Source organism: Ictalurus punctatus, chromosome 23, assembly GCF_001660625.3.
Source record: "Ictalurus punctatus breed USDA103 chromosome 23, Coco_2.0, whole genome shotgun sequence".
NCBI classification, from domain to species: Eukaryota; Metazoa; Chordata; class Actinopteri; order Siluriformes; family Ictaluridae; genus Ictalurus; species Ictalurus punctatus.
The window spans coordinates 15,329,625-15,345,547 of NC_030438.2; the positions used below are offsets into that span (position 1 = coordinate 15,329,625).

The 15,923-nt window shown below is 42.7% G+C and overlaps 2 protein-coding genes across 2 annotated transcripts in view; one reads left to right on the forward strand and one right to left on the reverse strand.

Annotated features, from left to right (window-relative positions):
* Positions 1 to 12,860, forward strand: part of zfpm2a (zinc finger protein, FOG family member 2a) — a 173,425-nt gene extending 160,565 nt beyond the window's left edge. The window contains exons 6-8 of the mRNA XM_017453833.3: positions 8,192 to 8,398; positions 9,203 to 9,427; positions 9,683 to 12,860. Coding sequence (XP_017309322.1) covers positions 8,192 to 8,398; positions 9,203 to 9,427; positions 9,683 to 12,144 — 2,894 coding nt within the window. The 3' untranslated portion in view covers positions 12,145 to 12,860. The remainder of the gene's footprint in view (positions 1 to 8,191; positions 8,399 to 9,202; positions 9,428 to 9,682) is intronic.
* Positions 12,861 to 13,275: 415 nt separating this feature from the next.
* si:dkey-122a22.2 (uncharacterized) overlaps positions 13,276 to 15,923 on the reverse strand; it is a 37,585-nt gene continuing 34,937 nt past the window's right edge. Inside the window, exons 9-11 of the mRNA XM_017453834.3 lie at positions 14,183 to 14,265; positions 13,941 to 14,037; positions 13,276 to 13,612 (exon numbers count right to left, since the gene is read on the reverse strand). Coding sequence (XP_017309323.1) covers positions 13,442 to 13,612; positions 13,941 to 14,037; positions 14,183 to 14,265 — 351 coding nt within the window. The 3' untranslated portion in view covers positions 13,276 to 13,441. The remainder of the gene's footprint in view (positions 13,613 to 13,940; positions 14,038 to 14,182; positions 14,266 to 15,923) is intronic.

A 15,923-nucleotide genomic window follows, 5' to 3' on the forward strand; every position in this document is an offset into this window, starting at 1 on the left:
TTTCTCGGGGTGGATAAGGGAATAAGAGCGATGGCTTGATTCACCGTCACACCTTCGTCGTCTCGACCGGTTCCAGATTGACAGATCGTGCCAACATCTGTCAGATGCTCCAATTCTGGGCCGCTTTTGCGGAGTGTCTCTGTGACAAGGAGTCGAGTTGCCATTTTATCCCCCTCATCATTTCTGAACGCCAGATCGTGCCAGTGCAGGCTGAGCCGACGTCTTTGTCAGCTCTCCTTCGATTAGCCCGAGTTGTGGCGATCTGTCATCTTCCAAAATGGCTGACAGATGCATCAATCTGCCGCTTTCTGTCTCCCACTGACGCCAAAACGCCCAGGCGGACCTTTTCCAGCGATTTTTTTTTTTTGTGTGCAGGTCTCCCATTTGCTAGAGGGCAGCGTTCCACGAGCCCATGTGGCCGGCAGACACAGCCATGTTGGAGGAGGGCTGTTAGGCTCACCTGCTCCCCGGAGTGAGGCATGCTGGGTAGGGGGATGCGGGCCACCAGGCACAGCTGGGGGTCCGGCGCAGGGCTCGTACTGCTGCCGCCGGCATTCTCATGTCCCATTAATATGGCTGGTCAAAATGGGCAAAAGGGGTGTGTATAGAGTGTGTGTGTGTGTGTGTGTGTGTGTGTGTGTGTGTGTGTACGCACTGAGTGTGCCTCTCAGCAGGGGCCTCGGTAAACACATGTCGACTGGCTACAACCAGTTTAGGGAAAAAAGAGAAAGGCAAAGCAACTGTGTGTTTTTGTTCATGGAGAAAGTGTGTGTGTGTGTGTGTGTGTGTGTGTGTGTGTGTGTGTGTGTGTGTGTGTGGCTGCAGGGCCTCTGAGTCACACACATCTAACCTGAGGTTGTGGCACAGTCATTAGGAACATGTGCTGGCGTTATTGTTGGTGTGTGTTGTTAACACGGTGTTACAGGAAGCTGGACATCACACATCAGAAACGATCACACAGGAGACGACATTCCACTGTTTTCACGCCGTAACGCCGACCGGCGTGGAAAAGATTTCCAATTCTGAAGACTTCATTTGTGCGGATGTGATTTTCGCATCGTCTTGCACCCACTTCACTCTAAACCATTAACATATCCATCATAACACAAACGAACGCGACGCTTTCGACCGAGGCCCAGCTTCAGTGTGCCCTAGTTCATTTGTTTCTTTGTTTTTGAACGGATTTACGTTCTCGTGTCCAGAAAGTGTCCAGAAATGTTCAACGTTTTGACTGACGTATATAACGCGCTAATTGACGTGTAAAAACGGTTTCTAGTAATTCGCATTTTACGCTCTTCATTTCATCAGTCGCAGCAAATATCATTTTCAGTCAGCTATGAAAAGAGCCGCTCGCATCTCCGGGGACTTATCACAGAAACGGCGTTTAATTATGAGGAAGAATATCTCATTTTTAATATTCTGAAACATTTCCTTTATCAGATGGGAAGTGGAAGCTGGGATCGTTTTCTAAGCTGTAATTGTGTACCTACGTGCATCTGGGGGTGTGTGTGTGTGTGTGTGTGTGTGTGTGTGTGTGTGTGGAATTATAGAGACTGAGAGAATTCTTTTCAAAGAGAAAAGATGGAAGAAAATAGTTGAAAGATGTAGTCACGCTTCTGCCTCGTGCTTCTCCCTCAAAGACCTTTCATTTCTGGATTATGACTCGCTGGTAAATATATATATATATATATATATATATATATATATATATATATATATATATATATATATATATATATATATATAATATCTCCCCTAATGTTTGTCACATGATGAAGAATTATTATTGCATATTTTGTCTCTTTTTTATTCTTTTTTTGTGTATTTTTCCCCCCACAGTCAGATAACTACTATTAATATAAATATCTGAATATGACCTTTAAGAGTGAAATCCGTTACAAAATGTGTACAGATGTTTTTTTTTCCTTTCTTTCTGTCAGTTATTCTACGGATTTGGTGAAAAAGCAGAACATTCAGAAGTATGAGACGAGTAAGAGAAGAGTGCCCCCTGTCGGTTATAAACACACCTGCAAACCAAACCTTAAATGATCTGTTTCTACACTTCAATACTGTGCATATTCTCAGTCTCTAATTTCTAAATCGTCCGAGTATACGCGTCCAGACGCTATTTCCAGACGCTGAATACTTTGTAGGGTTTTGTTTTGGTTTTTGTTTTTCAGCCTGAGCATTAGATAAAGATGATTTAAATATGAGAAGAAAAAAAAAAAAAAAAAAACTTTCAGAAAGCTTTGCATTCCAACATCCAGCTCTGGACGTGGCGTTTCACATGAATTCCCAAATTCAGTTCTGTATTTTAGCATTGAAATCAAGGCTTTTAATTGCACCAGTGTTCATACTTTATCTTTCTGCAGGAAGCTGCATCATATAATAAACCACTGCTATGGGTCGCAGCCATTTAATGGATTTTTTTTTCTTTTAATTCTTATAATTGTCATAAGGCACAGGATAAATGTATGTTTATTATATGTAGATTAACAGAAATCATTAGGGATGCGTGGGGGGGGGGACAAAACATGAGTGTTCTTAGTTTCTGGATCAATGCACAAAATGGCAACCTTTCACCATTTAAGGCGTTTGGCGGACGGCTTTATCCGGAGCGGCTTACTGAAGTGCTTTGAAGTCTCTATCAATAAATACATCCTGATACTGGCTCACTAGGTCACGGACTAAGAATCCCATCAATCTAAAAACTCTGTTGAGGCTAATTGAAGTAGTTCAGGGAGAGGAAGGTGTTTGGACGTTGTTTGAAGACTGTCAGTCACTCAGCTGTTCGGGGAAGTTCATTTCACCACATCGGTGCCAGAACAGAAGAGCATGCTTGATGCATGCCTTCCTTGTACGCTGAGAGACGGTGGGAGCAGTCGAGCGGTGCTGGAGGATCGGAGGGGGCGTGGTGCAGTGTGGGGTGTGATAAGTGCGTTGAGGAAGGTGGGTGCTGGTCCGTTTTTGGCGATGTAGGCAAGCATCGGTGTTTTAAATCTGAAGCAGCCAGTGGAAGGAGTGTAACAGTGGAGTGGTGTGTGAGGATCGACTTAGGATGGTTGAAAACGTGTCATGCAGGATCAGTTGCAGAGGTCGAATGGAGCTCAAGGGCAGACCTGCTGTAGAGCCTCGAAATGTCAAGGGATTGCACAAGCACCTGACTGGCCTGCGCGTATAGACACGGACGAATCCTTCCGATACTGTAAAGGAGAAATCAGCATGAGCATGTCAGCTCGTGAGAGGAAAAGGACAGTCGATTGCCCATGGTTACCCCAAGGTTGCATGCAGTGACCACAGGTGAGATGTAAATACACTCCACAGCCACTTAATAGAGACACCTGTACACCCGCTCTTTCATGCAGTTATCCAGTCAGTCAATGATGTAGAAGCAGTGCAATGCATTAAAAAAAACATTGTATGGTCATTTATTTCTCCAAATGTCACCAAGTGTCCAGTTTAGGTGAGCCTGTGCTCATTATAGCCTCAGATTCACGTTCTTGGCTGACAGTGGTAGAACCCGATGCGCGGTTAAAGCACGCCCGCCTCGAGGTTTGACGTGTCGTGCATTTTGAGATGCTTTACTGCTCAGCACATTGTACAGAGTGCTTACCATAGCCGTCCTGTCAGCTCTTCAACAAGGCGTTACCGCCCGCAGAACCGTTGCTCCTCGGATGTTTTTTGTCTTTCACACCATTCTGTGTAAACTCCAGAGACCGTTGTGCATGAAAATCCCAGGAGATCATCAGTTTCCAAGTATCCAGCGTTGGAAATCTCAATCCAGTACGATCAGAGTCATTATATCAAAGACTGATCGCCTTCTTGTAGTTATTAGACTTTTTGACTGGTGACTCGGGTTTAATCCCAAACGAACTCAAAAACGAGCAGCATATATATATATATATATATTATCAACTTCAACCTCGGGGTAATTTTGATCAAAATGGATTCTGAATGGAAAGTGAAAGAATAAAAAGCTCCATGGCTTGTGTAAATATCCAAAACATCATTGTACACATTTACATAATGTGTAATATATGAAGTGTTGGATTATGTTTGTAAAAATAAACCTGTACGAAATGGGGACTGTGGGGATTTTATTTTTCAAAATGTGTTTTTAAGATAAATAAATAAATAAATAAATAAATAAATAAATAAATAAATAAACCCATTCAAACCACCAGTGAGCGCTACAGCTAATATGCATGCACGAAGTTTCGTTACACATGGGACTGGTTTGGGCGTAAACGATCGAACGTAGGAATGCAGAAATGATGAAAATCCACTCGCTCTTGGTTTGTTTTTGGTTGTGTGTTTGTAATGGTATTTATTTACATATATTTCGTTCGTTAAGTTAGTCACATTGAGAGACGGATCTCTTCAGATCCCCCCCCCCCCCCCCCCCCACTCTGGTCAAGAAGGCAACAAAATAGCTACCACAAACATCATTCACACACAAGACACTTACAAAAACACATACTTACCCAGTTCAGGTCTCACAAATGGACCGTCAAAATAAACATCACTATAAGAGCGTCCGTCGTGTCGTGCTTTTTGTCTGAAGTAATGCAGATGGATATGAAGGAAGTTGACAAAAATGTATTTTTACCGCTAGCTATTAATAAAGCATATGGGCAAATAATCAATGCCTGCATTAACACATGTTCATACCATTAGTGAGTAAAATTACACCCATAAATTAATGAACATGCTGTTAATTAAAGTGCTAAGTGGCTGAAAAGCGTGGGGTTTTTTTTTTACACCAGAATTTAGGAAGTTATTAACATGTAGGCACACGGTGTAATTTAATTAATGCATTATTTATTTATCGGAACTATTTTTAGTCCTGAATTGAATTAACAGCCAGTTCCGGGGTATTTTGGTAATATTTAAATTACACCTCGGTCATTTTACTGTGTTATTGTCTTAACATTGCTTAGAGTTTCTTGTTGAAATGAAGCGTTACGTAATTGCTAGAACAGAGGCAGTGAGTTTATATTTGTGCGCCATGGTGCTTGGGCCCCTGTTCCAGCTTCTGCTGCAGTCATTTGTCGGGACAGATGGATGAAACAAAAGCTGATGCGCCTAACTACGAGTTTTACAGCGAACTATTAAAGTCCTGCGCTGTTTATCCACAAACATTTGAATACCTGTCTTCAGGCCAGTTTAATTATCCTCCCCCTTCTGTCCGTCCCTCGCCACTTTGTTGTCTCCCAGCGAGAGAGAGAGAGAGATTTGTTTCTGTTTTCATTAAGATATGACTGTAGTGCTGGAATGGCGTGACTGTATTTCAGCACTTCCACAAAGTAGCTCGGCTCTTCTTCGTTCCTACGAGGTCTTTCTCCTGCAAAGTCAAAGCAATTAAAGCGGCCTGTGATGGCTGCTTTTGAAATCTCAGCGCCTCGATACGTGCACTCCTGTGATTCGGCTCGATTCATCATTATGGAGCACTTAGATGTGTAATTCCGTCATTTACATCTTCCGTGCTTTCATGTCCCCGTCTTTAACTGTGCGTTTAAAGCCATTATTAGGCTGCGAACAGCAAGTACGAGAGGCAGAGAAATTCAGGAGCGACGAGAGCCACTGCACGGTATACTGAGGGAATGGAATGTAGAGGCATTTTTTAATTATCTGGACTTGGTACAGGATGCCGGGGGTTTTTGATTGTTTAAATGAAGCAGCTGGTTTATTGTCTCCGCTTAATTCCCCCATTGTTTTTGGAATATGTCAGACTTCTTTATTCTTTTATCAGGTGCGCTGCAGGAGGAGGAACACAATAGCCTTCATAGCGGCTGCGCTGGCCGCCGCACAAAGGCTCTGGGCAAAAAAAAGCACCCCAGGCCAGGCGCAAATTACACTTTTCTGCAGCTCAGCTCTGTCTTCTCCTCCATGTATATATATATATATATGTGCTCTTCGGCTTAACAGCGCAGCGTAGACGTACATATAAACACAGCGGAGATTAAATAAGAACACAGATAATAATGATAGCAGTCTCGATTCCACGTGCTGGGACTTGGCTTAAAAATCAGTTCGTGTCATTCCGTGTCACTGTGTGTGCGTCTGTGCTACATACAGAAACATCACTGAAACCATGTGACCGACAATGAACAGTGGAAGTGTGTTTAAACCGTTTCCTTCATTTTGAGCGCTGCATTTTTAGCCTTGGATGCAGATCGTTTTTGGTATTTCTTCTGGAATGTTTAGATTGCAGTACAGCACAAATAATAACCTAATCCATAATAATAGCAATGCTAATTATCCTTCTGTGATCTAACTCCATCGAAGATCGGTGGTAGTAAAGTATTAAACGCTCTTATTTAGCTATGTATTAAATACTAAAAGCAAAGCCATATTTTTTTTTCATATCCTGATATATCAGCGTCCAAATTGTAGCCATTATATAAAATGTGCACGATTAATATATTTCCCAGAATGCTAAATTCATCCCAAAGGTTGTAGCTTCTTTAAGATTGAATCCTTTCAGAGGATGCAGTTCATCCAAGTGGAAAAACATCACTGCAGCAGTTTCACAGCAGGTTTTTGAGACTATTTCATCATAAAACATGACAACCAATCACGTTCTAGTATGCAAATGCAGCACTGAAGAGGGTGGGGCATGCGGTGTTAGGGGCGTTTCTAATCTGCACGCAGTATTCATTAAATCTGGATTTATTCACGAAGGTTAAAGTGTCTCTAAGCATTTATTATTCGGTCCTCGAACACTTCCAAAAATATTTTGCAAGAAACAAAAAACTGCAAGCCCAGGTTAGTTTTTGACAACAGATCGGTTCAGGAACGTCTTTTCCTGGCTCCTGCTGTGTTCGTGATGAGCTCTTAATGAAACGTCTCTGCGCGTTCGAGGGGGGGTTTGACTGGTGTTGAGTTGCTCTCCCTGTGGCAGGTGACAGTTCAGATGTGCGCTGATGTTAACTGCTGCCGAGTGCAGTGGGAGTTCTGTTATTTTAATTAGAAGATAAGGATTGAGAGAGTCTCTCCAGGCAGTGTGTGGTGTCGGTGACAGGATCCAGCTGATGATGATGAGGAATATGATTCACCGGCTGATACACACGCTCATACATTCTCTCCAGTTTTATCATGCGAGACTCGAGCTTCAAACCGGAACCGGATCGAAACTAAACGGACATACATAACGCACAAACGCCACGGCAGTCGCAAAGCAAGCGCGAGTTCACGTAGTGACCTCACTTTAGGTTACTTTTTATTCTAAACATTTGTAAAAGACAGTGGCGGAGCTGCTCTTGCTGAAGCCTCCCTCCACCCCGTTTCCTGAGCCAACAGCTGGACGGGAATCGCAGGTCCTCCTTCATTCTGACGCTCTGTCGGAGTGTTTGCACGTCTCTGAAAGCTAACAGCGCGCTTTAATTAATTGTCCAGCTTTCCCTTTGAAACAATGTCCTAATTCTGCCATTTAGCACCGGCGTATCATAGTTTGTTGTTATCTCGGCAGCCAGATTTTGGTAAATAGTCATATTAAAAACTTTAATCTCCTGAATGGAAAATGAAGAGCAGCTGAAATCCCTGTCATGTGTAGTGATAAATATTATCTGAGCTTAAACCTTCCCTCTTATCCGCTCCCCCTCCCTCCCTCCCTCCCCCTCTCTCTGCTGTCACTCTCTATTCTTTTTAAGTTAATAAATATGTTCATAACACTACAGTAGCGTTTCAACTAAAAAAAACAACAACAACAAAAAAACAGAAGTATTACACAACTTTTTTTTTTCTTGGTGTAGTAGTATTACAAGACACTACAGTCTTACGCGACTTCTTTGCGGTCATTAAACGTTAATCAGATAAACTTCTCAAAAGTCAAGGACTGCAGTGATGTTCATCGTCGACCGGAGAAATTTTGTAATAATAAATAAAGGTGTCAGTAGAGCTTTTTATGCCTTATTTTAATTCTTAACCTAACACCAACTGAACCCCAAGCAGGACTTCTTTCCGGGGTGTCCGTTAATACTAGAAAGTTCAAAAGACCTACATGACTGTCACTCGTTCCTGATTCATAGGTTGATTTTTACTTGTGTGACATTTTTATTTGGGGGATTGATGTCCACAGCAGTATGCACTTTGCAAAATGTTGTTAAATACATGTATTGTACATGTATTAAATACATGTACATGTATGTTAAATACATGTATTTTGTGTGGGTTTTTTTATGTTTGATAGGTGGCCAGCTGTGGTGCACCACCACTAAGAACATAATGGAAGGCGAGGAGCTAGTGGCGTTCGTTGTGGACTTTGACTCTCGGCTGCATTCGGTCAATCACATGTCCCTGAGCGAGGGCATGTACCCAGCACGCCTTCTCGACACCATCCAGCTCCTCCCACAGCAAGCCGCCATGGCGTCCATTCTCCCCACCGCCATCGTTAACAGTAAGGGCACGAACACTTAAATCTTGCTCAATAAACATCAACATTTCTACACTGTAAAAGTGCTGTACGTACAGACCGAACGAAAACGGCGATGGACTCAAACACGTAGTACGCTAATGAAGTCATAGAACTGCTTCCTGCAGTAAATTTGGCTGCAAAGGTGTTGCATATGGACACTCACCTGTTCCCTGGCTGTTTGTGCCAGTATTTTGGCCAGCTGAGCCAACTCGGCTCTCGTAACGTACACACACCTATAAAAAGCAATTTGCTGCATGTGTCAGTTATCCATACATTAACCTCTGTACCAGGGATCCGGGGATAAACATAACTGACCTTCTGTGTAGTTTACAACAAACATTCTTCCCATTATGTTAATTGCATAAATTCAAGCCATGTGTAAACACGGTTGGTTGACTTAATAAAGGCTATCGAGGGTTCAGCGAGACAGGAAGGCTACTACTGGCAGATGGTGCCCTGTTTTAGTTTGCCCTTGAGGTAAGGGCACCAACTTACTGGCATCATTTTAAGCTGCTGTGCCATTTCAAGTTCAGTACAAGTACCGGACAAAACTGTTCAAGAGAACGTCTGACTGAAAAATAATGCCACCTAGTATGGGCCAGGTAGTACAGTAATAAAATATATAATACTAAGGGACAGGATCGATAAAAAGTCATTAATTATCTGCAATTTTTCTTGCAAACGTCCCCAGTTACCTTAATCTGAATGCAATAAAACTTACAAAGTACGGTGTATTTTGTTGAACTGAACCTGTGCTCATTATATTGACATCGCTATGTCTTTCAGAGGACATCTTCCCTTGTAAGGCTTGTGGAATCTGGTTCAGAAGTGAGAGAAACTTGCAGGCTCATCTGATGTACTACTGCAGTGGGAGGCAGAGGGACCCGGACAGTGTACCTGAGGAGAATGAAGTGAACCCTCATCAGACCCCCAGCATCTGTCCTTTCCCACAATGCAACAAGAGCTTCGGCACTCCTCGTGCCCTGGAAATGCACCTGAGCACACACAGCGGTGAGTGGACATCCTAAAAGTAAAGCTTCTGCAGGCAAAAGAAGAATTCGATTAGGTATTCTTTGTTATACACACTGGGCTTCATAGTCTACGGCATAAAGTACTAAATAGCTCAATTAATCTAATCAGCCAACTGAGTTTTCATGCAGTCTAATATGAGGAGGGTGGAGGAAGGTTTTGCATAATGCAAGATTGTATGTTGACTGCTGTAACGTGAGGAAACCAAATCTGATATCTACCTTTTATCTTCCTCAGGTGTCAAAATGGAAGAGACACTCCCCCCTGGCACCAGCTTGAAATGCACAATCTGCAACTACACAGCGGATTCTCTCATTACATTCCAGCACCATATCCTCACTCACCTTTCACAGGCGGCCTTCAGATGCAATCACTGCCATATCAGCTTCCAGAACCACAGGGAACTCTTGCAGCATCAGGACTTACACGGCCACTCTGGCAAGATCCACAGGGAAAGCGACAACGAGCAATCACCACGGGGGACAGAGGAAAGTCTGCAGACCCGAACAGAACTAGCTATCAGGAAGGATGTCGTCATGCAGAGCCCCAAAACTGTGGCCAACAAGGACAGCGCCCCCGACGGAGAGCCGGAAAGAACCGAGAAAAAGCTTGTGCTTGGACTTCAGAAAGGAGAAGGTCACCTGGGTGCCAAGGCCAGTTTCTCTTACACCAGGATCAAGTCAGAGCCTTCCAGTCCCAGACTGGCGTCCTCACCAGTTCAGCACAACATGGGACCCACATTTCCCATGGGCCCATTCCTTTCGCAGTTTGCATTCTCCCAAGACATTTCAGTAGTGCCCCAAGCGTCTGAGATTTTAGCCAAAATGTCAGAACTTGTGCATCGCAGACTACGCCATGGAGGGAACAGTTACCCGCCCGTCATCTACAGTCCTCTGATGCCAAAAGGGGCAACCTGCTTCGAGTGTAACATAACTTTCAATAATCTGGACAACTACCTTGTCCACAAAAAACACTACTGCAATAGTCGCTGGCAGCACATGGCCAAATCTCCTGATTTCTCCACTGTTTCAGACAAGGTGACAGACTCCGTGAGTCCAAACAGTGGTCACAGTTCAGTAGGGTTGCTTGCTGGATGCCACCCACCAGAGACGGATCATCTAATGCCATCAGCATGCTTGAACTCCTCTGTTTTGGACATTATTAATGCCAGTGGTAAAGTGCCTGATAAAGACCTCAGTGGACAGGTGAAAAAGGTCACCACACCAACAGGTGTTGAAGACAGACTCAATGGTAAACAGGCTGAAGTCAAGAGTCCAAACGCATCCTTAGGGGATGGTGAGAATGATCCCAACAAAACCACTTGTGAGGCCTGCAACATCACCTTTAGTCGTCACGAAACTTACATGGTCCACAAGCAGTATTACTGTGCCACGCGCCATGACCCACCAATGAAGCGCATGTCTACTAACAAGGTGCCCGCCATGCAGAGAACCATGAGGACACGCAAACGCAGGAAGATGTATGAAATGTGCCTGCCAGACCAGGAACAGAGGCAGCCAATAGGGCCACAGTCTGGATTTCTGGGTGTTCCCACCCTGGGAAATCCCTGTACGTCCCAAGAAACTGTGGAAGGCCTGGCTGACCGTTTCCATCCGCGCTGTGACGTCTTTCAAGGGATGGTCCCGAAACACCTTGAGGCTTCTCTTACAGTCACAAAATCCATCCTAGCTCCCAAAAGCAATGCCATTACTGACACGCAAGAACTGGACGCACCAATCGATCTTAGCAAAAAGTGCTCGCTAGTCTCTGACAAGACATGTAACTCACCCAAAAGACTCTTGGACTATCATGAATGCACTGTTTGCAAGATAAGTTTTAACAAGGTGGAGAATTACTTAGCTCATAAACAGAACTTTTGCCCAGTTACAGCCGCTCAGCACGAGATCGCTGGCATCGACCAGACTGTGTTTCCAAGCATGAAGATTGAAGGCACTAATCCCGAAGACATATTCGACAAGACTCCTGTGAAATCTGAGAAAAATGGTGGCACCAAGGTGACGGTGCAAAACGGCAGTCTGTTCCCTCCACACCTTGGACCTGTGCCAGAGCTAAAGACTTTCAATGACCCCCAGCTCCTGCCCTCCAAAGAAGTGTTTCTGCCACATGGCCTTTACCCTGGAGCAATAAAAAAGATGAAAACCAGTGAGCCAATATCACCATATTTCGGGATAAAGCCTAGTGATTTCCTGGCAGGAGGCATGACTAAACAGGGTGAACCCAGTGATCAAGAGCAGGGTACTAACGGAGCAACTGAAGAAGGCAAAGAACAACCAGCAGCCAATGGCTGCCCTCAACCTAGCAAAGACCCACTGCCCCTGCTCCCGAAGAACAGGGGAATGGTCATCGTCAACGGCGGGCACAAAGTGGACGACAGCCAATCATCGGTACCCAATCAGCAAGAGAACCAGCCCAACAACACGTCGCCAACAGATGGGCAAACGTCTCCCACATGGGGCTCTGAGAACCCCCCGGATCCTAACGGCAACGCATCACCTACATCTAAATCGCCGGTTGAGGATGCACCACCTGTTGTGGCCAAAGGCGTAAATGGTTCGGCTCAGCCAGCTGGAAGCGGCAAGTACTGCCGCCTCTGTGACATCCAGTTCAATAACTTATCGAACTTTATCACCCACAAGAAGTTCTATTGCTCGTCACATGCTGCCGAGCACGTGAAATGAAATCTTAACTCTCCCTTCACCTTACTCTCCCTTCACCTTGCTCTCCTTCGTCCTCCTTCTCTCTTTTTCGCTACACTGTCGTGTCTGGAATAGTGCATCATGCAGTTTTATATGCTGCTTGTGGACAATCAAGAGCTTCATCTTTCATTTTTCATCGAGACTTTGATGCAAAACTTTTGTCAAGAAAAAAATTCCATGTGTAATATTGGTGCCACTTTCACCTTTATTTATTTTACAATCAGTATTAATAGGAGTAGTGACCTTAATTTAAACACAAAGGAAATTTATATCAGAGTTGTTTGTAATGTTATTGTATAGTCATTCTTGTGTAGCAATCATTGTTTACACTGTATTGTAGGTTCAACGATAGACAATACAAAACAGAAATGCATTTTAGACACAAAAATAGCTACTGAAGCACTTGTGCATTCTTATTTGCTGTAAGTTTTTTGTATATGCCTAAATGTCATTTGCTGTACTCATGACTTCTCAGCCTTAAACACGGTTTGAAGGGAAAACCAGGCACAACTCTGCATCTCATTTTTTGGCATATACAGTACATCCAGCTTTGCATATGTATGTAGCTGTTGGTCTATGTCTCTTTTTTTTTTTCTTTCTTTCTTTCTTTTTTTTTTTTAAACTCAGAAGTGGGTGTTTTCATCAGGATGGCAGCGTTCTTGTATAGTACTCGTATTTCAGTTTGCGATCCATTTTGGTCTCCCTTTTTGAAAATTTGCTCTCAATGCAATACTTTGTTTAAAAAAAAAAAGAAAAAAAAAGGAACATTACTGAAAGCAGTATTAGGAGAATGGGAACAAGGCAGATATTTCTAACTCCTTAAGAACAACAATTGTACGAAAGTAATTTTATCGATGTTACTTAACAAAACGGACGCGAGAGGATTTCGGGAGGGATGCTGTATAAAAAAAAAATTTTAAAAAATAAAAAAAAAAAGATCATTCCAATGTCCTTATAATGGAAAAAAAAAATAATATTTCTTAAAAAATGTTGTTGCTATGCATGTATATGGATGGAATAAAATTCCAGAGCTGTTGGAAATTTTTATTTTGATGTGGTGTCATAATTAAACCTTAATCCTCAGGAGAAACTTGATGTCTTTGTTTTCTTATATACATACATACATACATACATACATGTTGCATTTTTTTTGGCTGTTTAAAAATAAAAAAAATAAAACAATTCTCCTAAAACAAAGCGATGATGCAGCACAGCTGTGAATGTAAATGATTTCCAAACAGGAAACATGGTGGTGTTCGGAAGGCAGTTGAACAGGGTCTCATTGCCTCATTGCATGTTTGGTTTGTCTCTTTGACACGAGCTCCAGTAAATGTTTGCTTACCGATGACGCCTTTTTAGAGATCATGTGACGGTCCACCCCCTGAATGTGAATGAGCTTGGCCTGAGGGTAAACTCGCTTTAAACCCTTCCTCTGCACATCAGCAAAAACCTGACACACACACACACACACACACACACACACACACACACACACACACACACAAGACAAATAACGAGGACATCACCTAGTTACAAAACATCCCTTGTTTAACTTAAAAGTCCTGTTGACCCAGACGGTCTCTGTGGACAGATCCATTTAAAATACCTCAAATGTATCTCAAGTATCAGCAGTGTATACAATTATGACACGCAATAGACAAATTGTCTCCTTATGCTCGTGGCTCAAATTAGAGACGATGGAAATGTTTTATTTATTTATTTATTTTATCATTTAGTTCATACTGAGCCAGTCAAAGGATTGAGTACATGACACTCACTTGGTTGAGGTGAGCAGGGAGCTGTTCGTCGAACGAGTCCCCAACGATGACGCTCACTGATATTCTGCTAGATAACAGCTTGAATTTGGAGATCTCTCTGGGGGAAGAAAAAGAATGAAACATGACAAATCAATGAGGAATAAAAGGAAATTGGCTTGAATCGCAGTCAGTGAGTGAAAATCAATAGCAGCTCTTGTTTGTGTGTGTGTGTGTGTGTGTGTGTGTGCGCGCGTGTGTTTTACCTGACTTGAGACGCGCTCTCGTTCAGGAAGTAGTGCTCGTCCACGGTGCTGCTCTGATGAGCCGGGTTACTCAAGAGGTATTTCTGATCAGAGCAAAGAGGAGAGCGGGATTTCACTATCAGGAGACGAAGCTCGTTTTCTAAAATTTCTACAGAAAATAAGTTAAAATACTCGCCTCTTGTTTGAGTGAATAACTCTAACTCTAGCCCTAGCATCAATTCACTATGTATAATATTACATTCTACAGGCAAATATACTATCTCTCCATGCCAGTGCAAAAGTTTGTATCCCTCGTGGGTTTTAAATGGGGGAGAACGGCATTTTCTTTTTCCTGGGATAAAGATAAAAGCTAAAAAGTAAAAATTGAGATAAAAGCTAAGAATTGAGAATTATCTCAATTTTAAAATTCCTCCATGTGCTTCTTTCTAGAAATAAATGCCTAAAATTAAAATTAGCAAAATGATCTGTTAATAGAAGAAGACTATTCCAAGAAAGAAAAAAAAAAGGCTAGAAATTGGTTTTAAAATCTTAGGAAGATTTTAAAATGGGAAATACTAACGAAACGTGACTACAAGCAAAGTATTTCTACAAGATTAATTTTTTATGTCGTTCTAATGTGGTTTTCCACTAAATAGTTTCCACTCCTGTTGTTTGAGAGGAAGATTTGAATAACTGGGTGTAATATTTTATTTTATGCAATCGTTTTTGCTCATCTTCTAAACTGTGGTGGTTGAGCGGGGTGTCCACTAATCGTAGGGTTGGCGGTTCGATTCCCGGCCCACGTGACTCCACATACCAAAAAATGTCCTTGGGAAAGACACTGAACCCCAAGTTGCTCCCGATGGCAAGCTAGCGCCTTGCATGGCAGCTCTGCTACCACTGGTGTGTGAGTGTGTGAATGAGAACCAGAGTAAAGAGCTTTGTAGAACCGCTAAGGTTAAAAAAAAAAGCATGGTATAAGTGCCAGACCAACTTAAAAAATCTGAATCGTTTAACCCTTTGATGTTGATGTTCCAAACATGAACACTTGCCAGGAGAAGAAAACTACGCAATGTACCACTGACAAAGTAGCGTCAACAATAACAATAAATTAGACGTGTTTAAACACTGAACTCAAGCAGCATGAATAAGTAATCTGACTCATCCACACTACTGCGTTTAAGTCCAGAGATCTCATGTCCTGACATTTGTAAAGATAACCTAAAGCTTTATTCACACACACCCTTTATACGAGCGTTTTGTAAGCAACGTCTTAACAATGGGGTGGACTGAAGCGTCACGTCCGTGCAGAACGATTCAAAGAGACGGCAAATAAAAGAGTCGACAGGCATCTCGAGGGCCCCTCGCCCAAACACAAAACTATCGAGTAACCATTAAGTGCAGTCCCATTGCTTTATCTTTCTCATGTAGAGCAGAGGCAAGCACGTACCTGTGGTAAAAAATCAAATGAAAAGGGCCTCAGTGTGGTCGTTAGTACATTATGAATATATAGTAAAATCATTTGAGCCCTGATGCTGATGATGTATACGATATTAATTCACTGCAACCCTCATTTCATATCCAACAGCAGCGTAAGGTTGCCCTTTCCTCTCTGATCCGTATCAGAAAACTTTCCGACATTTAGTTTCCTTGTTTGCTTCTTTGTTTGTTTATAAGACATTTAAATTACAGAGAGGATGTTTGCACAGATAGAACAAATGAGATTGATGGATGAAAACAACATGGCTTCACTTCTGCAGGT